Source organism: Ranitomeya imitator, chromosome 10 (assembly GCF_032444005.1).
Source record: "Ranitomeya imitator isolate aRanImi1 chromosome 10, aRanImi1.pri, whole genome shotgun sequence".
Classification (NCBI taxonomy): domain Eukaryota; kingdom Metazoa; phylum Chordata; class Amphibia; order Anura; family Dendrobatidae; genus Ranitomeya; species Ranitomeya imitator.
This window is the reverse complement of record NC_091291.1, coordinates 144,745,002-144,770,931: the sequence shown is the minus strand read 5'-3', so window position 1 is coordinate 144,770,931 and position 25,930 is coordinate 144,745,002. Positions and strand designations below refer to the sequence as shown.

The window sequence follows — 25,930 nt, the reverse complement described above, 5'->3', positions numbered from 1 at the left end:
TAGCAGAATAGTGAGTGCAGCTCTGTAGGATAAGACACAATGTAATAGCAGAATAGTGAGTGCAGCTCTGTAGGATAAGACACTATGTAATAGCAGAATAGTGAGTGCAGCTCTGTAGGATAAGACACGATGTAATAGCAGAATAGTGAGTGCAGCTCTGTAGGATAAGACACGATGTAATAGCAGAATAGTGAGTGCAGCTCTGTAGGATAAGACACGATGTAATAGCAGAATAGTGAGTGCAGCTCTGTAGGATAAGACACAATGTAATAGCAGAATAGTGAGTGCAGCTCTGTAGGATAAGACACAATGTAATAGCAGAATAGTGAGTGCAGCTCTGTAGGATAAGACACAATGTAATAGCAGAATAGTGAGTGCAGCTCTGTAGGATAAGACACTATGTAATAGCAGAATAGTGAGTGCAGCTCTGTAGGATAAGACACTATGTAATAGCAGAATAGTGAGTGCAGCTCCGGAGGGGATGTTGCAGTCCCCCGATGTAGATATTGCGCAGCATTTTCCGGGTAGTCCGTGTTTGCGGGGGAACCACTTGTGCTGCTTCTCTCCCCCTGTAGTTGGGCCTCAGATGGCCACAGAACCTGAATCCGTAGTCGTGGACCTGGGATCAGAAGCCACCTTCCACTGTGCGTGGATCGGAAACCCTTCTCTCACCATCGTCTGGATGAAGCGCGGTTCTGGCGTGGTAAGTGGAGTTCAGCTCCGGCACCGCAGCGGTTGTGTGGAGACCGGGCTAAAACACAATAAAGACAACAGGTTAAACATCTCCGATTGCTGTCAGTGAATAGTAACACTCATGCCAACAAGCTAAAACCACCATCCTGCCAGATAGCCGACTTCCAATGTTTCCCCAGGATTTCAGCCTCTGTATGTGAGCAGGAATATTTCTATTCGCTGACAGTAAGCAGAGGTCCTGAAAAGGATGAGGAACTGAAACACCAAACTCTGAGCTAAGTTCCACCTTTATTTGCATTACCACGGCGGCTCCTGTGCTCCCGTGTAATTATATTACGAGCCGCCAGCAGCCTGGCATTGAGCGGACTCCGTATAGCGGAAACCATGTAACAAGCAGGAATTGTCCGCGCCGCTGCCTTCACGCCCGTCTCTTAAGGACAGGACCGCCATTCTGCACAGTCTGAACTTTTACAGCCGGGATCGCGGCTCAGATTCTGACATTTATTCAAGATGTTAAAATGGTAAAAAATATGACTTTGTTCTCCGGATCTTGGCGGCTCTGTAGCCGGGCACAATCAGATGAAAGGCAGAGTTGTGTTCCTAGAATTTTTTTTTTTTTACTTTTAAAAGTTCAGCCTTGTTCAGGTAAGAAACCGAGACAGAAGGTCAAACCTGTCACCGCCAACCACTGACACCGCCAACCACTGACACCGCCATTACTGTGGCCAATGACCGGGACTTATTGAGGCATAAGGCACGGAAAATTGCACCCATGCACTGGAATGCTTTAATCAGACATTTGATAATCCAGAATGTTCAGAGAGCTGTCTGTTATTATCGGCATTGACACAAAGTCTGATAACCTGGTTGTTTCTGCCATTTCCCTAAAATGAGATGGTTTTTTATTTTGCTTATATGGAATCTGTCTACAGTACTGACATCTAGTGGCCACAATAAAAACTGCAAAGTAGTAACGATGTTAACAAGAAATAAAAAAACGGAAACTTCCCACAGCCACTGTTACATTCTAGAACTGTCTCTTTAATAAGAGGAAAGTCACACTCAGACCTGGACAGACGACGCAGCAGAGCCGGCAGCCATTCTGACCATTTTTGTGCGTCTTCTATTTTACTTAGGTCCTGAGTAACGACAACTACTTGACGCTGAAAAACGTGCGGCAAGAGGATGCTGGGAAATACGTTTGCCGAGCAGTCGTTCCTCGGGTGGGCGCTGGCGAGAGGGAAATCACCTTAACAGTCAATGGTAAGGAACCAAAGTCCCATCTCCTGGGAGAACCACCTTCTGGAGCAGAGAAGACTCCTAGGAACAGCACCACACTTGGCTGCAGGTGGTGTCTGGTATTACAGCATGGCTCCATAAAATGAAAGCAGCAGAACTGCAGTACCGCACATAACCTGCAGACAGGGGTGGTGCTGTTTTTAGAAGAAAGCAGCCATGTTTTTCTGATCCAGTGCAGTATGTGATGTCACCCAGCTTTTTCTGGCTCCTGGGGTCGGCCATATTGGTTGTCACCCAGCTTTCTCAGAAGCTGATACATTGAGGCAGGTGGAATTTCCTGCAGTCAGACACAAGGCGACTCGGGGATGATCGTCAATCTGCTGTTGCGATCCTTTTCTATGAGAACCTTGCGTCTGTGAGGGTCCCGTAAAGCGGCGGTCCTTGTCTGTGCCCCGAGCGTGGCGTAAATCTGTTTTTTATGTTTGTGTCTCGCAGTGAAGCGCGACGGCAGATTTAGCTTTTTAATATTCAGTTCCTGCTTCTGTTCCCATTAAGAAGCCGGAATAACAATTTCCCCGGCACCGGTTGTATATGGGCCTGAGCCGCCTCCGCTGTCCCCGGAGAGATGGGAGACGATAGGTTAATATGAAGTAGGGAGGCTGTAATATCAGGGATCTACTGTATACGATACACGGCCCCGAGCGCCGGCGGGCATCGCTGCAGAGAAACAATGGAGCACAGAACGTGGTGTCAGGGCCGGCAAGCACACATGAGCCCCGCCCTCCGGACTCCTCAGAGGCAGGACTTTATTCTGGTTGTGGAGGGTCACGTGACCTTCTTGTACCCTGCTGATTGGCCGGCACAGATCACAGTGGGTAGGACCACACACCTGGCACTTTATAGATGGCTGCTCAGTGGGTGGAGGAGCAATAAGTGCAAAAGAGCCGTCATTACACCTGAAGAAAAGGTTCATTTCATCCCCAGAGATTATTATTCCGGATGTTGATTCTTGGTCTTGATCATAACGAGTAACCACAGCAAAACTGACTGGGGCCCCATCCATCATGACCCCCGGCAGCAGCAGGGATGGAACATGGTGTTTTTTTTCCCTTCTGCACAGAAATCATGCATATAGTGATGTCACAATTGAGAGATAATGCACTCAATGGCTCACTATGTGCACATTATCTCATTACTGTGACATCGCTGTGTGCATTATCCCTGTACATCATCCCACTACTGTGACATTACTGTGTGCATTATCCCAGTACTGTGACATCACTGTGTGCATTATCCCTGTACTGTGACATCACTGTGTGTATTATCTCTGTACTGTGACATCACTGTGTGCATTATCCCTGTACTGTGACTTCACTGTGTGCATTATCTCTGTACTGTGACATCTGTGTGCATTATCACACTACTGTGACATCGCTGTGTGCATTATCCCTGTACTGTGACATCACTGTGTGCATTATTCATGTCCTGTGACTTCACTGTGTGCATTATCACACTACTGTGACATCGCTGTGTGCATTAGCCCTGTACTGTGACATCGCTGTGTGCATTATTCCTGTCCTGTGACTTCACTGTGTACATTATCTCTGTACTGTGACATCACTGTATGCATTATCACACTACTGTGACATCACTGTGTGCATTATCCCTGTACTGTGACATCGCTGTGTGCATTATCTCTGTACTGTGACATAGCTGTGTGCATAATTCCTGTCCTGTGACTTCACTGTGTGCATTATCTCTGTACTGTGACATCACTGTGTGCATTATCACACTACTGTGACATAGCTGTGTGCATTATCCCTGTACTGTGACTTCACTGTGTGCATTATCTCTGTACTGTGACATCACTGTGTGCATTATTCCTGTACTGTGACATCACTGTGTGCTTTATCACATTACTGTGACATCACTGTGTGCATTATCACACTACTGTGACATCACTATCCTTCTATCAACCAGACGTCACGGGCTCATTCATCATTTCTTGCTCCAAAAATGAAGCTATGAATCCTGTGTATCAGCAGGCACCGCGCCGGCATGTGCAGCCGCCATTGCCAAATCAATGCCCTGTAATAGATGTAAATGCAGTACAGAATGGAATGCGCAGTCTGACCTTGGGCGCTTGGACCCCCCGGCCCCACAATGATTACACTCAGATTGGGGCTCTCAGCCTGGCTGCCCACATCTCCTAATTTTCCGAGTCACAGTTGGCCTAAATAACACACACACTGCGATAATGCAAAGAGGAGCGCGGAGCAGCGAGGAGATCCGCCGGTGGCATCACATTCAGCCGGGATGAGGGATGCACCATTTGGTTTTATCTCGCCGCGCCGTACACAGAGACATTGTTTCCTTTTGCTCGCGCTCACTGATCGACAGCAGGAGTTTAATTACAATTAAATAGCTGCAGAAAACAAAACCAGCAGTAACGAAACGGCGCAGACGGGCGGGGGAGGGGAGGAGAGCGGCACCGAGTCAGGAGAAATGACACACAACTACTCAGCCGGGTTACATGGGACTGCAGGTGACATCTACTTCATTATCTGTACTCAGAGAGAAATCACTGTTATCTGTGCTGTTACATAGGACTGCAGGTGACATCTACTACATTACCTGTACTCAGAGTTGTCACCTGCAGTCCTATGTAACACCACAGATAACACAGTGGTAACTCTGAGTACAGATAATGTAGTTTGTTTTTCCGCCATTATTACCAGCAGGGTCATCTGACCACCAGTCATGCGCTAATGGGAGGACAGGACGTGAACTGCATGATGGGAAAGTTACAGAGCGGAGGAAGGAATAAGATGTATCCCCAAGACATAAAGCTGAAATAATAGCTTATTGTATAGGACCGACAAACAGACGCTCTGGGAACGTAACAACACCGACACTCGGGGTAAAGGATAATGACGCTGACACTCGGGGTACGGGATGATGACGCTGACGCTTGGCGTGCGGGATAATGACACCGACGCTCGGGGTACGGGATAATGACGCCGACACTCGGGATACAGGATAATGACACCGACACTCGGGGTACAGGATAATGACACTGACACTGGGGTACGGGATGATGACGCTGACGCTCGGGGTGCGGGATAATGACACTGACACTGGGGTACAGGATAATGACACTGACACTGGGGTACGGGATGATGACGCTGACGCTCGGGATACAGGATAATGACACCGACGCTCGGGGTACAGGATAATGACACTGACACTGGGGTACAGGATAATGACGCTGACACTCGGGGTACGGGATGATGACGCTGACGCTCGGGGTGCGGGATAATGACACCGACGCTCGGGGTACGGGATAATGAAACTGATACTTGGGGTACAGGATAATGACACTGACACTGGGGTACAGGATAATGACACTGACACTGGGGTACAGGATAATGACACTGACACTGGGGTACAGGATAATGACACTGACACTGGGGTACAGGATAATGACACTGACACTGGGGTACAGGATAATGACGCCGACACTGGGGGTACGGGATAATGACGCCGACACTCGGGGTACGGGATAATGACGCCGACACTCGGGGTACGGGATAATGACGCCGACACTCGGGGTACAGGATAATGACGCCGACACTCGGGGTACGGGATAATGAAACTGATACTTGGGGTACAGGATAATGACACTGACACTGGGGTACAGGATAATGACACTGACACTCGGGGTACAGGATAATGACACTGACACTCGGGGTACGGGATAATGACGCCGACACTCGGGGTACGGGATAATGACGCCGACACTCGGGGTACGGGATAATGACGCCGACACTCGGGGTACGGGATAATGACGCCGACACTCGGGGTACAGGATAATGACACTGACACTGGGGTATGGAATAATGAAAGATTGTGGATTGCGTAGAGATGGCAATCTAGACTTGGGGTCCCCTGAGTTCCGTCAGACGAGGGGAGACATAAGTGATGAGGTACAATGTGAGGGATGGCGGAGGGGCCCCTCAGAGCCGCAGGTCCCAACCTCAGTACAATGGGAAACTCTGCTCCATTGTACACCGCACTCTACAGGCGGAGACCCTGGAGCCACAGCTCCCCCTGCTGGCTGCTCTGGGAAGGGTTATGTGCATATTCCTGGGATTTCGGGGCTCATTCTGCCACCTGCTGCTTGTTTTTCATTATTATTATTTTGCTGTCGCCTCCCTGGGGATTTGTATTGAATTTTGTAAAATGCAAATAATCAGAGAATTGAGAAACGGAACCATGAAATGAAGGGGCAGATGCCTGTCAGTGACGGCAGCCCCTCACCTTCTTCTTTATGGTAAGGTGGGCCTAAAATGTGCAGATATTGACATTGCCTTGGTTCATGACCTCTGCATGTGTTAATGGCGGCTTTGTTCTGGGAGCAGGGGATTGGAGTCGGGTTGGTCTCCTACGGTTGGGCCTAGAGGTGAGAAATCGCGGTTATGTGGCCCTAACACTGCGGATTCCCTGCAGAAACACGCCGACATTAGCAACTGGAGAACGTGGGTCAGTGAAGATTTGTGCAATGAAGGTTCTCAGTCACTGACAGCAAGCAGAGATGGCTGCACTGCTGATGAACTGACTACATTGTCTGCTTCCTCCGCCAGGTCCCCCCATCATCTCCAGCACACAGACGCAGCACGCCTTACACGGAGAGAAGGGACAGATCAAGTGCTTCATCCGCAGCACCCCTCCCCCGGACAGGATCGTAAGTATTGGGGCCGGGGGTCTCTGCGGCTATACGGGGTCCCTCTGTACCGGTTGTGCGGCACTAACGAGTCCAGGCAACCTTGCAGCTGCTGCAGAACTCCTACTCCCACATGTCGCTGCCAGCTTAGGTCCGGCGTTGTATTTCACAGCACTGACCACTGGACTATCTGCAGAGTTTACAGCCGGACTCCACTCCCTGCACTGATACATTGTAACAACCTGCTGAAAATACAACCAGCAGCACAGATCTGTCTTACTGCATTGTCACAACTGTCTCCAGTGTCTGCTCCAAATGAAAACTACACTTTCATTCTCTGACAGCAAGCAGAGATGTTGAAAGATGAGAGGAATGAAACAATAGCGTCACTGATAACAATGGCGTCCATGTCCCAGCCCTTCTCGGGAGATCTGCGCCCTCTGTTGGTTCCCAGTGCCCGTCCCCCGCTGAGCGTCTGCTGCAGAGCCCCCAACATGACGCGCCCCTACATCCAGAGTCATTGATCGGTACGCCGTGCTCCAGCTTCCTCCGCACATTCCAAGAATAAAAGCAGGACATCTGTGATCTGGTTCCTCTCGCACATCGCTGGGGGCCCGGGCTCTGGAAGCTATTTTTACTTTTCCCAACTACACAAACAAGTCTGCGGATCTGGCCATGCTGACGAGCCGTGTATCCGCAATCACCAGCTGACCCCTCGCTGACCCCTGCGCCGTGTCCGTCACTGCTGCTGCGCCGTGTCCGTCACTGCTGCTGCGCTCCGTCTGCTCTTTGCCCCGCTGCACTTCCTATTTTGGCCCTTTAGGGTAAGTTCACACATCGTCTATTTGCTGCAGATTTTGCACTTTTCCTTTGTAACGGGAGACTCTCCGCTCACAGGATTCTGCCCTGTAGCGGATTTTAAAATCGGAATCCTGATAATTTGTGCAGAGATTTTCAGCATCGTGGAGATTTCTTGGACTCTGTTGATCCCGTGTTACACTGCGGATTTTCTGCATGCTCGCGCCAAAAATCTGCACCAAACACGCAACCTGTGCACCTGCCCCGAGGGTGAACAATTTTTTTTGTCTCCATTGTTGCATTTTAACAGCTATAACTTTATTTTTTTGCCTTTATGGCGCTCGCCCTGCAGCACACTCACAGGATATTCTCTGGGGTGTTATTAATCCCCCCATTTCACTTGGTGAAACATGGGGAAAAACAATAAAAATCGATTTATTCTCCTTAAGGCTATGTGCACACGTTGCGGATTTGACGCTCCGGATCTGCAGCTGTTTTCCATGCATTGTACAGTACCATGTAAACGTATGGAAAACAAAATCCGCAGTGCACATGCAGAAAAAAACACACGGAAACGCAGTTTATATTCCGCAGCATGTCAATTCTTTGTGCGGATTCCGCAGCGGTTTACACCTGCTCCATAACAGGAATCCACAGATGTAAAACCGCAGGTGGAATCAGCACAAAATCCGTGGGTAATCTGCAGTGCGGTTTACCTGCGGATTTTGCAAAAACAGTGCGGAAAAATCTGCACACCAATCCACACAGCCTACAGGAGTTGTCCACTAGTCGGACAGCCGTTTGTGAGTTCCTATATTCCCCCTATACTCCCCGCGTTCCAGCAGGGTCAGTACTGGCTCTCCGGGTGACGGTGTGACATTGTAACACCTCGCGATCCCTGCGGCCAATCAGCTCACGCCTCCTCGGATCTATGATTTATCCAAAGCCAAAGAGAGTGAAGCCAGCTCTGATTGGCTGCAGGAATCGCTGTCAGTGCATGCTGGGAGATGTGGCATCAAGTGGCTGGTCACTGCTCTAGTCACACCCAGAGCTGCAGATCACAACCTGCAAGTTTCTTTACACCTGTGTCACCCACGCGGAGAATATCAAGCCTTATTGTCTGCAGTGTAGTGTCGGTGTCGCAAGAAACTCATCAAGGTGAAGAAAGGATACTATAAAATCCTTCACTTCTGTCTCGACGGCCGTAATGAGAAATCATTGCACCGCTCCAGCATTTCAGCTTCAGAGATCGACTTTATTAAATTGTTCTGTGATTGGCACATCAGATACTGAAGAGGCAGAGAGCGAAGGGTGCAGAGGACGGGGAACGAAGGGTGCACAGAGGACGAAGGGTGCACAGAGGGCAGAGAGCGAAGGGTGTACAGATGATGGGGAGCAAAGGGTGCACAGAGCACAGGGAGAAAAGGGTACACAGGACGAAGGGTGCACAGAGGACGGAGAGCAAAAGGTGCTCAGAGGATGAGGGGTGCACAGAGAACGGGGAGCGATGGGTGCTCAAAGGACGAAGGGTGCACAGAGGACGGAGAGCAAAGGGTGCACAGAACGGGAAGTGAAAGGTGCACAGAGGATGGGGGAGCAAAGGGAGCACAGAGGACGGGGGGCGAAGGGTGCACAGAGGGCAGAGAGCGAAGGGTGTACAGATGACGAAGGGTGTACAGATGATGGGGAGCAAAGGGTGCACAGAGCACAGGGAGAAAAGGGTGCACAGGACGAAGGGTGCACAGAGGACGGAGAGCAAAAGGTGCTCAGAGGATGAGGGGTGCACAGAGAACGGGGAGCGATGGGTGCTCAAAGGACGAAGGGTGCACAGAGGACGGAGAGCAAAGGGTGCACAGAACGGGAAGTGAAAGGTGCACAGAGGATGGGGGAGCAAAGGGAGCACAGAGGACGGGGGGCGAAGGGTGCAGAGGACGGAGAGTGACAGGTGCACAGAGAACGGTAGAGAATGAGGGTGTCCAGAAGAATAAGGGGTGCTCTGAACACTTTGGCTGAATGCTGAGACCCCCGAATCCCCCTCATCCAGCAGAACTCGCCAAACCTGTCAGATTCTGATGTTTTCCTGCTATTCGTTACAGTGGGGGGCGCTCCCGCAGCGATCACGGGGGGTTTTCTATGTGTGACTCCATGTGATATGACTACATTTTATCCTTCTGCCTTAGGCCTGGTCATGGAAGGAGAACGTCCTGGAATCGGGGACCTCAGGCCGGTACACAGTGGAAACAGTCAGCACAGACGAGGGCGTCATTTCCACCCTGAGCATCAGTAACATCGTGAGGGCCGATTTCCAAACCATCTACAACTGCACGGCCTGGAACAGCTTCGGCTCCGACACCGAGATCATACGGCTGAAGGAGCAAGGTGAGGGCGACGTCTACATAAGGCTGCATGATCATGTGACCATTAAAGGGGAACACCACCTTCATGATGGTCAGTAGGAGGGACCCCTCACTAATGAGAGGATCGGAGGCCTTGTCAAATATTAAATACAGCAAACAGAAGGGGAAGAGACTCCTCCGTGTATAATCCCCACGTCACCAAATCCACAACTAATCAGGAAGGCGGCATGAAATGCGGAAATAAAACCTAACTTTTACTACATAGTTTAAGATCAGTATATGTCACAAAAATGTCAGACAGGAACACAGAAAACGTCTGTATGTAAAACACCGATGGAAAGAGTCCGTGTCCCTGTAAGGGGGGAACGCTGACAGTGGTCAGATGCGAGGGGCCGACGTGTCCATTATCCGCACCGTAGATTAAGGCAATGGCGAGCAGATCACGTCCGGCCCAAACTGTCACTGAATATGATCTTCAGATAAGATGAGGCAAATAAAGAATCAATGTCGCCAGTTTCGTGGTTCTGAGTTCTCGTCTCTGATTGCAGACTGACCCGAGTCTCGTGCCCCTACAGGCGCCGTCCGCCGCTCACCCTCGTCATCTGAAAATCTTACTTAGTGGCAGTGTGAGCCGGATGTGCTGTGCGGATAATGGACACATCGGCCCCTCGTATCTGACCACCGTCGGCGGCCCTCCCCTCACAGGGGCACGGACTCTTTCTGTAGGGTCTTATCTATATGTTTTGTGTGTCACTGTATGACGTTTTTGTGATCTATACTAATATTAAACTATTTAGTAAAAGTTGTGCTTTTGTCAGCGTTTCATGCCGTCTTCTGGAATATTCAGCGTGGCGGTGCGATGGTGACTGTAGACACCGCTGCCCAGAGGGGCTGAGAGCTAATAGAAGGCACGGGCGTGATCGGACGGTGGCGTTCCCCTTTAGGGTCTGCTTGCTGTCTGTGAATGGCGAGCCGCCGTACCATGATGACTGCGGACTGACACCGGCCAACACAGGAGGCGGCAGGATTTATTGTAGAGAGGGATTTCCATCCCGTTATCACCAACACACTGCAGAATGTCGCCGGAGGACGCAGTGGAGCGGCAGCACTGACAGTAATAGGACCATAATGGTGGGCGCTGGCGCTCTGCGAGTATTAGATCAGAACGGACGGACCCCTAGCCAGGTGTAATGCGCAGGACATAGAGGGGACGCCGACAGCTAGGAGCCGCTATATGGAAGGCATTACACGTTCTACGACGCCTTGTGAGAAGTACATACTGTGCACAGATGATGGTGGTGGTAGTCCTCAGTTACAGATTATTACATTACATATGAGAGGTCACAGCTGGCTCCTCTGCACCCCCTGCTACCTCAGTGTCTGCACATGGCACATCCTCTGCGGCACTGTATGGGTAATGGTGGTGGTAGTCCTCAGTAATAATACATTATTATGAGATTCCTGAAAGATTGTACTATTCCTGAGAACTACAACCACCACCATCCATACAATGTTGCAGGGCACGTGCCATGTGCAGACACTGAGGATGCAGGGGGTGCAGAGGAAGAGCCAGAAGTGGCATCTGCTCGTTCTCCTGCACTCCCTGTTGCCCCAGTGTCTGTAGCTGCAGTCTCGTTGACGCTTACTTTCTGGTTGTTGGTACCCGAGGTTCGGCTGATGCTTGTGTAGCACAGGGGCCGGTCCTAAGGCCTCCTTCACATGTCCTGGAAAATCCAGTACTGGGGAGATCTGTGTCCGTGTGCCTGTATGTGACATCCGCGCTGATCCCAGCTCTTATCATTGTCCCCTGATTTCCCTGAGGTCAGTGCCACCAGGAGACAATGATGGGAGTTGTATCCCGCAGCGCGAGCTGTACTGCTTATCCCAGGCCACATGGATGTCATCAGTGTGCACATTTGCTGCGCGCATTTAGTCCATGCTGACCTGACGGGCGCACCACCATTGAATACAATGGATGTGCGTGTGTCTCTATTTGCGGTCCTTAAAAAACGGAACTTATACGGACACAAAAACCAGACCTGTGAACGGGGCCCAATAGAGATAAATATCATAAAGGGGCTGCCCGGAGGAATATGCTACTAGACACAGCGCCTCTCCTGTGCAAAGCTTGTGTCCGGTACTGCAGCTCCGCGCTATTCACCTCCGTGGTGCTGAGCTGCAGTACCAGACGCAATCTGTGCACAGGAGTGGCGCTGTTTATTTGAGACACAGTTCATGGACAGGACTGGAGCTTTTCTGACATGCACCATGCTTTACCTAAAGCCCCCACCACCCACGTCAATAAATGTGCAGAAGCTAATGTGGCGGAACCGTAATGTCGGATCTCTGTGCTTGTCCTAGTGCCGCGCCTGCGTACGAGTAATAATACGTCCGGCACCGCGGGATCCATCCATTATTTTGCCATCGTCGGTACAATACAATTAACCTTGTGAACGGTTCAGATCTGAAAAGGGGACGGAAAATGTGAGAAGCTTTTACAGAGCAGAAATAAAATGTCATTTCTGTTGTGCTGATCGAGAGCTGAATCAGGCATTATCTACTCCAGTCACATCCGGAGCTGCAAGCACAATTCTGCTATCCTTCAACGTCTCCGAAGAGAGTCTGGAGCTCAAAACGACTGATCAAACCAAGCACCGCAGGGGGCAGAGACCTAATAAGTGTCGGACCTTTAGTGTTCAAATACATTCCTGCATTTGCCTGAAATCTTCTATTGAAATATGCTAATAAGGTTCTAGCTGCACTCTGGGTGTGGCCTCCCTCCACGGACTCTTGTAAAACCAGAACTGTCAATCAAGGAAGAAAAGGGTGGAGACAGGAAGGTGCTCTGAACAGTTTGGCCACGCCCACCGTGCACCAACCAGCTAATTAGCTTGTTATGAAGGCTCTGACTCATGGGTGCGGAGCTCGGTTTGTTCAGTCTCTGTAAATTTATAAACTCATGTTCTGAATTTGCCTCTTCAGCTCTATCTGCGCATATGTTACACGATTATCATCCAGATTTCAGGAAAATTACAAAAACAGCAAAAGAAATGAGCAAATACAGTTGAAAAACTCATTAAGTGGCCGAGTCTTCAGGCCAAATTCGCCAGGTTTGCTCGTATTCCCTTCCCACCGCTCCTCACTATTCTGATGAATGTCCTGCTAGTTCAGTGTCTGCACAGAACACGCTCCGGTGACTGGATCACCTTGGTCGTATAGTTTTGGATATAGGGCTGGATGTAAAGTATCTGGACATCTGTCAGTCCACAGTCTTCCCCATGATTGTGGAGCTACTGAAACAGACTAAGGACCTTTATAAACACTTAGGAGCCTTTGCAGGTGTTTTATGTCAATTATTCTACTTTACTGAGATAATGACTTTTGGGTTTTCATTGGCTGTAAGCCATAATCATCAACATTAACAGAAATAAACACGTGAAATAGATCACTCTGTGTGTAATGACTCTGTAGAATATAGGAGTTTCACTTTTTGCATTGAAGAACTGAAATAAAATAACTTTTTCATGCTATTCTAATTTTGTGAGAAGCTCCTGTAGTTTTGGACATAGAGCTGGATCTTGGTCTCCAGGATCCTCTCTGGCTGTCCATCCTTACAGGGCGCCCCGGCACCTGCTGGTTCAGTGTCTGCACTGAGAATCTCCTGGTCATCTCTATGTGTAACATAAAAGTAGACTAGTAATTTGGGCCGGGCATCCAGTCCCGTCCTCGTCCTCCAAGGTCTTTTTTGCACCGAGCATGACGTCACATGGGCCTAGTAAGTGCCAGAAACGCCCAGCAAATCAGGCTGAAGATTGGATTCCACGAAGAACAGGACTGGACTCTGGATCACAGAAGCGTTAATCAAATTACTCCTCTTTACTTGCACCAGGTGTAGGGACACCTTGTACCTTACCACTGCAGTGCATTATGGGCATCTGGAATGCAGCTTTGGGTGTTATTGGAGAACAGCCAGGGGTTCAGTAACCCACAATAAATGAAGTTCTTCGCAGGCTCAGGACATGGCGCTGGTCGCTCCTGTGTGTTCCCATTCGTTCGCAGATAGCTGCCCGGTCACTATTCAGATTTTCTTAAGCTCAGCTAAAGCAAATCAGTGACACATCGCCTGTCCGTCATGTCAGCGACACTGCACACCCACTCGGGTCACCGTCGTCTGCAGAAACCTGTCACGTGGATCCCACAGCTCCAGAAATCCAGATCCCGCAGACGAGGACGGGAGGCGATTTGTTAGTGAAGTTGGAAGTGAAGATGTTTGACTTGTGTAATGTCTGCAGCCAGAGGGCCGGCGCAATATAACCGCACGCTCCATCACCGCGCGCTCCATCACGCCAACCTCATTACACTGTCTGTGAGGTTATTATGGCGGCTAATGTAGTAGAAGGAACGAAGGAGCCTTCAAGGTGAAATCTGACAACCGGCGCTCACGTCGTAATACGTTACAGGGAGTGCAGAAGAGATGGAGAGCAGGGAAGCGAAGAGGACGCCATTTTCATCCAGATACAACACTGCAAAAATAGACGCCGTGCACAGCGTCAAGAGGAACTGCACATACAGCAGAGCCGACATTGTCAGCGTAGCAGAGCCAACTGTCTCATCAGCTGACAACCTCTCTACATGGTATACAGGCTGGATGTCAGCAATCATAGATGATGAGCTGTAGTATAATGTGAGGTTTATGATAGAGAATGGAGCTCTTACTGATCTCAGAGAAGTTATGGAAACAAGAAAATGACAGAAAAACATCTGACAGATATCGTCACCACTCGTCATCTCACAGAATGACCCTCAGTCTCATCCAAGTAACCTTTCAGATGAAATGATCGCTGGAGCTGCACATTAAATCACATAAAATATGAATATCGTCATTTCAGTAATGCATCTCTTATTGATCCATCTTCTACTTAAAGCCACATCTCAGCCTTAAAGGAGAACTCCTCCTGGAGAATTATCACCTTCAATGCCTTTTTTCTTTAATCCAGAATATGACACAGTAATATCCTGCGGCTGCTGAAAATTAGATTATTTCAGCTTCATCCCTCATAAGCAGTAATCCATTAGAAAATCATAAAACTTCATTAGACTCACTGACATTAATATTTATATCTGAAAGTAAGAATGCTTTCAAAGTGACAAAAGTTAATTTAATAAATCACATCCATATAACTACTGTAGTACTGCTCCTATGTACAAGAATATAACTACTATAATACTGCTCCTATGTACAAGAATATAACTACTATAATACTGCTCCTATGTACAAGACTATAACTGATCTCCTCACTATCCAATAACCCCAAGAAACTTTTTGACACCTTTCACTCCCTCCTCAGGCCAAAAGCACAAGCCCCTATCACAGACATTTGTGCTGATGACCTTGCCTCCCACTTTATAGAGAAAATAGACAATATCCGTCAGAAAATCCGCTCCCAATCACCAAGTTCAGTGACTCCCATCCCTCCTTGCATTTCCCATGCCTCACTCTCCACATTCGACCCCATCACAGAATAAGAAGTCTCCAGGCTCCTCTCCTCTTCTGACTACATGCACCACCGACCCCATTCCCTCACACCTCCTCCAGTCTCTCTCTCCAGTTGTCACAACTCACCTAACTACAATCTTTAATCTCTCCCTCTCCTCTGGCATTTCCCCCTCCTCCTTCAAACACTCTATCATTACTCCATTACTAAAGAAACCCACCCTCGGCCCATCCTGCACAAACCACAGACCGGTCTCCAATCTCCCCTTCATCTCTAAACTCTTGGAGCGCCTAGTCTACTCCCGCCTTACCCGTTACCTCTCCACTCACTCCCTCCTAGACCCTTCACAGTCCGGTTTCCACCTCTTCATTCAACAGAAACTGCACTCATCAAAGTGACCAATGACCTTCTGACAGCAAAACGTAACGGTGACCACTCTCTGCTCATTCTTCTCTACCTTTCTGCAGCTTTCGACACTGATGACCACCGTCTCCTACTCTCTAGGCTCCAGTCACTTGGCATTAAGGACACTGCTCTCTCCTGGTTCTCCTCCTATCTTTCTGACCGCTCCTTCAGTGTTCTGTTCTCTGGCTCCACTTCATCTCCTCTTCCTCTCACTGTCGGGGTACCTCAGGGCTCAGTCCTTGGCCCCCTTCTCTTCTCTCTCTACACGGCCCCAATTGGACAGACCATCAGCAGATTTGGCTTTCAGTACCATCTTTATGCTGATGACACACAACTATATACGTCATCCCCTGACCTTACCCCCGCTGTACTACAGAACACCACTCACTGTCTGTCCGCAGTCTCTGACATTATGTCCGCTCTCTATCTGAAACTCAACCTCTCCAAAACTGAACTTCTTCTGCTCCCGCCTTCTACTAACCTCCCTAAACCGGACGTTTCCCTCTCCGTGGATGGCACCATAATAACACCCCGGCAGCAGGCGCGCTGTCTGGGTGTTATCTTTGACTCCGATCTCTCCTTCACCTCCAATAAACAATCTCTTGCCCGCTCGTGCCGCTTACACCTAAAGAACATCTCTAGAATCCGCCCTTTTCTCACCATGGAAACAACAAATCCCTCACTGTCGCCCTGATCCACTCCCGTCTCGACTACTGCAATGCTCTATTACTTGGCCTCCCCCTCACGTGACTTTCCCCTCTCCAGTCCATAATGCGGCAGCCAGGGTCGGCCATCTGGCTAATCGTTACTCGGACGTGTCCGCTCTTCGCCAGTCGTTACACCGGCTGCCCATTCATTACAGGATACAATTCATAGTACTTGTTCTCACCCACAAAGCTCTCCACAGTGCGGCCCCCCTTACATCTCCTCCCTCATTTCTGTCTATCGGCCTAACAGACCACTGCGCTCTGCAAATGACTTTCGACTAACCTCTGCACTGATCCGTACCTCCCACTCCCGACTACAAGACTTCTCCCGCGCTGCACCAATCCTCTGGAATGCTCTACCCCAAGATATTAGGACCATCCACAATTTGCATAGTTTTAGGCGCTCGCTCAAAACATTTGTTCAGAGCGGCCTATCACGTTCACTAATCAAAGTCATTTTATGTTTGTGTGTGTGTGTGTGTAGCCCATTCACTATCTCCATCTATCCCCCACCCCCTGAAGATGGCCGGACCCTCATTGTAAATACATCTCTGGTATAAGAGAGATGCCGTAAAGTGGCTACCAGGTACACATAAAATTGGCCATTTTTATGCGCTAAACGCTCTCATTTTTCATATTTCTAGTGCAGTAATGCAGTTCAATTTTCGTGTTTCATGTTTGCAGTGTGCTGCCTTATTTACTTGACTATATACGAGTTGGCGACTCTGGGTTCAGCACCTGTTCACACTTAGTCTATGTTTGGATGTGACGGTCAGTTTTTTGAAATAGTATATTGCCCAGTGACGTAGTATGTTGCCCAGTCACGTAGTATATTGCCCAGCTACGTAGTATATTGCACAGCAACGTAGTATATTGCACAGCGACGTAGTATACAGCACAGAGCCATGTAGTATATTGCACAGTGACGCAGTATATTGCCCAGTCACGTTGTATATTGCCCAGTCACGTCGTATATTGCCCAGTCACATAGTATATTGCCCATTGACGTAGTATATTGCCCAGCTACGTAGTATATTGCTCAGCCACGTAGTATATTGCCCATCCACCTATGTCACAGGTTAAAAAATAAACATACTCACCTTCAGATCCGAGGGCCCCTTGTAGTTGTAACATACTCATCCTCTGATCTGGCGCAGGCGATGAGCGCGCGGCTGCCGCCATCTTCCGTTCCCGGCGATGCATTGCGAAATTACCCAGATGACTTAGCGGTCTCGCGAGGCCTCTAAGTCTTCTGGGTAATTTCGCAATGCATCGCCGGGAACGGAAGATGGCGGCCGGCGCGAGCGGCTCGGCGGACAACGGAGGGTGAGTATCGCAGGTTTTCTGTTTTTTTATTATTTTTAACATTAGATTTTTTACTATTGATGCCGCATAGGCAGCATCAATAGTAAAAAGTTGAGGACACACAGGGTTAATAGCGGCGGTAACGGAGTGTTACCCGCGGCATAACGCGGTCCGTTACCGCCGGCATTAACCCTGTGTTAGCGATGGCTGGAGGGGAGTATGCGGGCGACAGGCACTGACTGCGGGGAGTAAGGAGCGGCCATTTTCTTCCGGACTGTGCCCGTCGCTGATTGGTCGTGGCTTTTTTCCGCGACCAATCAGCGACTTGGATTTCCTTGACAGACTGACAGAAGGACAGAAAGACGGAAGTGACCCTTAGTCAATTATATAGTAGATAATACTGCTCCTATATACAAGAATATAACTACTATAATAATGCCCCTATGTACAAGAATATAACTACTATAATACTGACCCTATGTACAAGAATATAACTACTATAATACTGCTCCTATGTACAAGAATATAACTACTATAATACTGCTCCTATGTACAAGAATATAACTACTATAATACTGCTCCTATGTACAAGAATATAACTACTGCCCCCTATATACAAGAATATAACTACTATAATACTGCTCCTATGTACAAGAATATAACTACTATAATACTGCTCCTATGTACAAGAATATAACTACTGCCCCCTATATACAAGAATATAACTACTATAATACTGCTCCTATGTACAAGAATATAACTACTATAATACTGCTCCTATGTACAAGAATATAACTACTATAATACTGCTCCTATGTACAAGAATATAACTACTATAATACTGCTCCTATGTACAAGAATATAACTACTATAATACTGCCCCTATGTACAAGAATATAACTACTATAATACTGCCCCTATGTACAAGAATATAACTACTATAATACTGCTCCTATGTACAAGAATATAACTACTATAATACTGCTCCTATGTACAAGAATATAACTACTATAATACTGCTCCTATGTACAAGAATATAACTACTATAATACTGCTCCTATGTACAAGAATATAACTACTGCCCCCTATATACAAGAATATAACTACTATAATACTGCTCCTATGTACAAGAATATAACTACTATAATACTGCTCCTATGTACAAGAATATAACTACTATAATACTGCTCCTATGTACAAGAATATAACTACTATAATACTGCTCCTATGTACAAGAATATAACTACTATAATACTGCCCCCTATATACAAGAATATAACTACTATAATACTGCTCCTATGTACAAGAATATAACTACTATAATACTGCTCCTATGTACAAGAATATAACTACTATAATACTGCTCCTATGTACAAGAATATAACTACTATAATACTGCTCCTATGTACAAGAATATAACTACTATAATACTGTCCCCTATATACAAGAATATAACTACTATAATACTGTCCCCTATGTACAAGAATATAACTACTATAATACTGATCCTATGTACAAGAATATAACTACTATAATACAGCTCCTATGTACAAGAATATAACTACTGCCCCCTATATACAAGAATATAACTACTATAATACTGCTCCTATGTACAAGAATATAACTACTATAATACAGCTCCTATGTACAAGAATATTACGACTATAATACTGCTCCTATGTACAAGAATATAACTACTATAATACTGCTCCTATGTACAAGAATATAACTACTATAATACTGCTCCTATGTACAAGAATATAACTACTATAATACTGCCCCTATGTACAAGAATATAACTACTATAATACTGCCCCTATGTACAAGAATATAACTACTATAATACTGCTCCTATGTACAAGAATATAACTACTATAATACTGCTCCTATGTACAAGAATATAACTACTATAATACTGCTCCTATGTACAAGAATATAACTACTATAATACTGCCCCTATGTACAAGAATATAACTACTATAATACTGCTCCTATGTACAAGAATATAACTACTATAATACTGCTCCTATGTACAAGAATATAACTACTGCCCCCTATATACAAGAATATAACTACTATAATACTGCTCCTATGTACAAGAATATAACTACTATAATACTGCTCCTATGTACAAGAATATAACTACTATAATACTGCTCCTATGTACAAGAATATAACGACTATAATACTGCTCCTATGTAGAAGAATATAACTACTATAATACTGCTCCTATGTACAAGAATATAACTACTATAATACTGCTCCTATGTACAAGAATATAACTACTATAATACTGCTCCTATGTACAAGAATATAACTACTATAATACTGCCCCCTATATACAAGAATATAACTACTATAATACTGCTCCTATGTACAAGAATATAACTACTATAATACTGCTCCTATGTACAAGAATATAACTACTATAATACTGCTCCTATGTACAAGAATATAAGTACTATAATACTGTCCCCTATATACAAGAATATAACTACTATAATACTGTCCCCTATATACAAGAATATAACTACTATAATACTGTCCCCTATGTACAAGAATATAACCAAGGCACTGGGAAGTGTGTGTACTGGTACACTGTAATGCAGCGTGAGCTGTGGGAAGTTGTAGATCACATTGTTATTAATCTCTAGTTTTGTTATCAGGGTCTTGTTTTCTTCATCTTCTCCCTTGTTATAAAGTTGCACGTCACTATAAATATTCATCACAAATGTACATTTGGTTTCTATATTGAAGCTGCAGAGTGTGACGTCTCTGTTCTCTGCATTGACAGCGAGGGATTAAGGATGCGCCACTTGTTGGACAGTCTCCAAGTCAGCACGGATTTTATTAAATGGCGGGGCAGGCAGGTGGAGAGCGCTCATTAAACTGTGATTTATAGACGCTGCTGTCATGTAGATTGAATTGGGACTAAATGAACTGCTCAGAATTAGCCTTGGGCCTCGTCCAACTTAAGCGGAGACTGTGGCCGCGCCGTCAGATGGCAGCATGGAAATTGCTGGGGGTTTATAGCCAGATGAGCCTGTGTGTTTACATAGAGTGAGAGGAAGAGTATGAGCTGCAAGACTTGGGGCCTCAAGACCCGTGTGACTGCAAAACAGAACATTCATAGACTCTGTCCCAATTATGACCCTTCATAAATGCTGCCTCTTATTCGTACTGTAGACAGTACTTTGCACTCTGCTCTAGAGCCCCATCCCAAGATCCTGTACTCTGCTCTAGAGCCCCATCCCCACTTCCTGCTCTTAAGCCCCATTCCTGCTTTAGAGCCCCATCCCCACCTCCTGCTCTCTGCTATAGAGCCCTATCCCCGCCTCCTGCTCTCTGCTATAGAGCCCTATCCCCGCCTCCTGCTCTCTGCTATAGAGCCCTATTCCCTCCTCCTGCTCTCTGCTATAGAGCCCTATCCCCGCCTCCTGCTCTCTGCTATAGAGCCCCATCCCCGCCTCCTGCTCTCTGCTATAGAGCCCCATCCCCGCCTCCTGCTCTCTGCTATAGAGCCCTATCCCCGCCTCCTGCTCTCTGCTATAGAGCCCTATTCCCTCCTCCTGCTCTCTGCTATAGAGCCCTATCCCCGCCTCCTGCTCTCTGCTATAGAGCCCTATCCCCGCCTCCTGCTCTCTGCTATAGAGCCCTATTCCCTCCTCCTGCTCTCTGCTATAGAGCCCTATCCCCGCCTCCTGCTCTCTGCTATAGAGCCCTATCCCCGCCTCCTGCTCTCTGCTATAGAGCCCTATTCCCTCCTCCTGCTCTCTGCTATAGAGCCCTATCCCCGCCTCCTGCTCTCTGCTATAGAGCCCTATCCCCGCCTCCTGCTCTCTGCTATAGAGCCCTATTCCCTCCTCCTGCTCTCTGCTATAGAGCCCCATCCCCGCCTCCTGCTCTCTGCTATAGAGCCCCATCCCCGCCTCCTGCTCTCTGCTATAGAGCCCTATCCCCGCCTCCTGCTCTCTGCTATAGAGCCCTATCGCCGCCTCCTGCTCTCTGCTAGAGCCCTATCCCCGCCTCCTGCTCTGCTATGAAGCCGTATCTCTACCTCCTGCTCTCTGCCCAAGAGTCCCACTTCCTGCTCTCTACTCTAGAGCCCCATCCCCACTTCATACTCTCTGCTATAGAGCCCTATCCCCGCCTCCTGCTCTGCTATGAAGCCGTATCTCTGCCTCCTGCTCTCTGCCCAAGAGCCCCACCTCCTGCTCTCTACTCTAGAGCCCCATCCCCACTTCATACTCTCTGCTATAGAGCCCCATCTCCACCTCTTGCTCTCTACTCTAGAGCCCCATCTCTGCCAGCTGCTTTAGAGACCCATCCTTGCTCTAAAGACCCATCCCTGCCTCATGTTCTCTTCTCTAGAGCCCCACCCCTGCCTCATGCTCTTTTCTAGAGCCCCATCCCTACCTCCTACTCTAGAGCCCCATCAACGACTTTTGCTCTAGAGCCCCATGCCCACCTCCTACTCTAGTTAAGTAAATAAGGCAGCACACTGCGGCGCTGAATTTGAACTGCATTACTGCACTAGAAATATGAAAATGAGAGCGTTTAGCGCATAAAAATGGCCAATTTTATGTGTACCTGGTAGCCCCTTTACGGCATCTCTCTTAGGGTGGTTTCACACTTGCGTTTTTGTCTGCAGCGTTTTTTTCAAAAAAACGCATGCGTTTTTTTCCTATATTTAACATTGAAAACGCATGCGTTTTTGTGTGTACGCGTTTGGTCGCGTTTTGAAACGCATGCTTTTTTTACTGCATGCGTTCATTTTCAGAAATGCAACTTGTAGTATTTTTGAGAGACGTTTTTTGGACCAAAAGAAACGCATGCGTTTTCATGCGTTTTTTTGGGTCAAAAAATACATTGGAGTCAATGGGGACGCATGTGTTTTTTTGTGCATGCGTTTTTTTGCGTTAAAAACGCATGCGTTTTTCTATTAAAAACCCAGAAAACACACTGATATGCCACCCCCCAACATAAAGGTGATAAAGGGATCCTAACCCTAACCTTACCCCTAACCCTAAACCCAAAGGGATCCTAACCCTACCCTTAACCACCTCCTGCTCTAGAGATCTATCCCACCTTCAGCCTTCCGCTCTAGAGCCACATCCCCATTTCTTGCTCTAGAGCCCCATCCCAATTTTCTGCTCTATAGCCCCTGTAGTGAAATATGTATATATCTATACGTGGGTACTGACGTATGTCTAGGGTTATATGTGTAACTAGCAGTAGTTGAACATCTGTCCAGAAACTGCAGGCCTCACAAAGGTCACAGCATACATATCTTGAGAAGGCAGACTACTGTCTCCAATCTCACCAGGGCGTCGTGCTGGGAACCAAAAAAAAGGGAAACATTTGACACCTCCTAGCTCTTTGAAGAGAGATGCCAATTACAGCCTGACATCATATAGCTGTGAGAACTTTTATACAAGAATCTCAGAGAAATAATACATTCATTTGGGGGGCGGCTGTGGTCCAATCAAAAACAAGCAATTAGAATATCAACTTGAAGGGCTGGTCTAGAAATCTGACCTCTGGGTCGACTATAAATTTGGCTTGCATACATTCAAAATTGTTCACATGTGAGGGCAGCCTGGGAAGCTGATGTGATCCAGTCTATATTCATCCTACCCTCAGGGAGCAGAAAGCAGACTGCAAAGTTAGGATTTCTGTAAGTTTTCTCCCTTTATTTTATAACTGTTTTTGCATATTTGCATGTATTTTTATCATATTTTTATACCTTTTTCTTTACTGTAAGCACTGAATCTTTTTTTGTATTAAAGCATAAAACTTTAACCAGTTGAATCTTGAATGTTCTAAAAGAATCCATAGCCTTAAACTGTATGATCCGTATGAGTGGTAGACAGTATTAGTAATTTCCGGGACTCATCGCCCGTGTATTCGGTGAGTGGTGGCAGCGCGTATGAGCGGGTGTTTGGCCTGGGCCAGTGTGTGATTTATGCTCCCATTACAGCATAGGACAGAGGTTGAATGCTGGACTGAGAGAGGGGAGATAGATTAACCCTTGCAGGCACAACCCCCAACTCACGTGCTGAGAGCAGGTACGTGACAAATTAGTGACAGCAAGGAGAGGGATCCGTGACAGCCCATTCCCACTTCCTGCTCTAGAGTCCCATCCCCACCTCTCTGTTCAAGAGCCCCATTTCCATGTCCTGCTCTCTGCTATAGAGGCCCCATCTCAACATAGTGCTCTCTGCTATAGAAGCCTTTCCCTGCCTCTTGCACTGTCCTCTAGAGCCCCATCTCCACTTCATACTCTATGCTATAGAGCCCCAACTCCCCCTCCTGGTCTTTGTTCTAGAGTCCCATCCCTGCCTCCTGCTCTAGAAGCCCCATCCCCTCGTCCTGCTCTAGAGCCCCATCCCCTTGTCCTGCTCTAGAGCCCCATCCCCTCATCCTGCTCTAGATCCCCATCCGCGCCTCCTGCTATAGAGCCCCATCCCCTCATCCTGCTCTAGAAGCCCCATCCCCTCGTCCTGCTCTAGAAGCCCCATCCCCTCGTCCTGCTCTAGAAGCCCCATCCCCTCGTCCTGCTCTAGAGCCCCATCCCCTCGTCCTGCTCTAGAGCCCCATCCCCTCGTCCTGCTCTAGAAACCCTATTCGCTCGTCCTGCTCTAGAGCCCCATCCGCACGTCCTGCTCTAGAGCCCCATCCCCACGTCCTGCTCTAGAGCCCCATCCCCTCGTCCTGCTCTAGAGCCCCATCCCCTCGTCCTGCTCTAGAGCCCCATCCGCGCGTCCTGCTATAGACACAAATTGAAAGAAATTACACAAACTATTCGTGCCTTGTCGTCTGCCGGAGCCAATGCCGATCCCACAGTCAAGATCCTGTCACACAAAGTGACGGCAGTAGCCACACTCTGCAATAGCAATAGATGTCATTATCCCGGCAGATGAAGACCAAGGGCCAATTACAAAGTGACAGAGCTTCTCCTTCTCTATCGTTTCTGCTTGCTGTCAGTGAATTCGGTGGCAGGAAAACAACCTGACCCAGCACCGCTCTCACTGCTGAGGGTTTGTTACAATTGCATCCTTTCCACAATCTTTTAGGAGATAAACTCCAGACTACTACAATGTATCAGTCCAGGTAAAACGTGTGAGCGATTCGGCTGGGATTTTGGCCACGACCCAGGTCACCCGGCATCGTACCCTAATGCAGTGTAATGGGGACTCATTTGTGACCCATAAATTTCTGCAAACTCAACAAGTGATTTGCCAAAACTCTGAACTACATGGGTTTTTTGCCACTTGTGGCAGGTACTTGGATGTCCCGAAGCGTCCTCATTACCAGCGACACAGAATGAGCTGTGGTCCCGGGAAGTGCCATGACCAAAATCGTTACCTAGCCCCAGTCTGAGGTCAGGAGAGGGGTCTGCTGCGGGGGATCGTCAGTCCCTTACCATTGGTGTCAGCACTACTACTACTAGCAGTCGAGCATGCCGGGAGTTGGCGTTCACTGGTGCAGACTAACACACTGAAATATTCTCACCTGCATCCAGAGTCTGGTGAGATTATAGCAATTTACTGACGCAAATAATGATCCTGAAAAGAATGGAATCCTCTGTGCTTTACACTGCAGGCTGATGTCACAGCTTCTATTATATACATTTTATATATATAATATCTACTCAGTAGCTTTTTCTCTAATGTTTAGTGGCTTTGCAATATAAGGTTTGGAGCCCATCTAAACTCTCCAGCATGTGGGGGCGTCATCTGCCGGATTTGGGATGAGAGGACTGCCATTTCCTCGTAGAGATTCATCAGCATTTTTTATTTTTGGGCTCAGTGCCTTACACGGGCGACATCCCAAATGGGTCCTCGCTCTTCTGCCTCGAGAAGGAATCCATTAAAGTGTCATCTCTGTCCCGGCGCCCCTAAATCTCCCCCGTCCAGAGCGCTCAGCCTAAATAGTTTTGATTGAGTGTCACTTTTTATGAAGTAGATAATTTATTCTCAAGGCTGAAATGTAGGAAATTGTGTCCTGCCTGCGATCAGAGGGAATGGCCGAACATCGGAGCGGCGCTGATTAATGCCGGGGTAGAGGGAATGGCCGAACATCGGAGCGGCCCTGATTGATGCCGGGGTAGAAGGAATGGCCGAACATCGGAGCGGCGCTGATTAATGCCGGGGTGTGGGTGACCCCGTACTTGTCGTATGTCGTAGCATGCCGAACCTTCAGCCC

General features: G+C 47.7%; 2 protein-coding genes across 5 annotated transcripts in view; one reads left to right on the top strand and one right to left on the bottom strand.

Annotated features, from left to right (window-relative positions):
• KIRREL3 (kirre like nephrin family adhesion molecule 3) overlaps positions 1-25,930 on the top strand; it is an 800,965-nt gene that overhangs the window by 759,918 nt on the left and 15,117 nt on the right. For all 4 annotated transcript variants that reach the window (XM_069742736.1, XM_069742735.1, XM_069742732.1 and 1 more), the window contains exons 9-12: positions 576-703; positions 1,830-1,956; positions 6,576-6,676; positions 9,634-9,832. In XM_069742736.1, the coding sequence (XP_069598837.1) occupies positions 576-703; positions 1,830-1,956; positions 6,576-6,676; positions 9,634-9,832 (555 nt within the window). The remainder of the gene's footprint in view (positions 1-575; positions 704-1,829; positions 1,957-6,575; positions 6,677-9,633; positions 9,833-25,930) is intronic.
• LOC138652032 (CMP-N-acetylneuraminate-beta-galactosamide-alpha-2,3-sialyltransferase 4-like) overlaps positions 614-25,930 on the bottom strand; it is a 175,280-nt gene continuing 149,963 nt past the window's right edge. The window contains exon 12 of the mRNA XM_069742738.1: positions 614-751. The gene's annotated coding sequence lies outside the window, so the exon portion shown is untranslated. The remainder of the gene's footprint in view (positions 752-25,930) is intronic.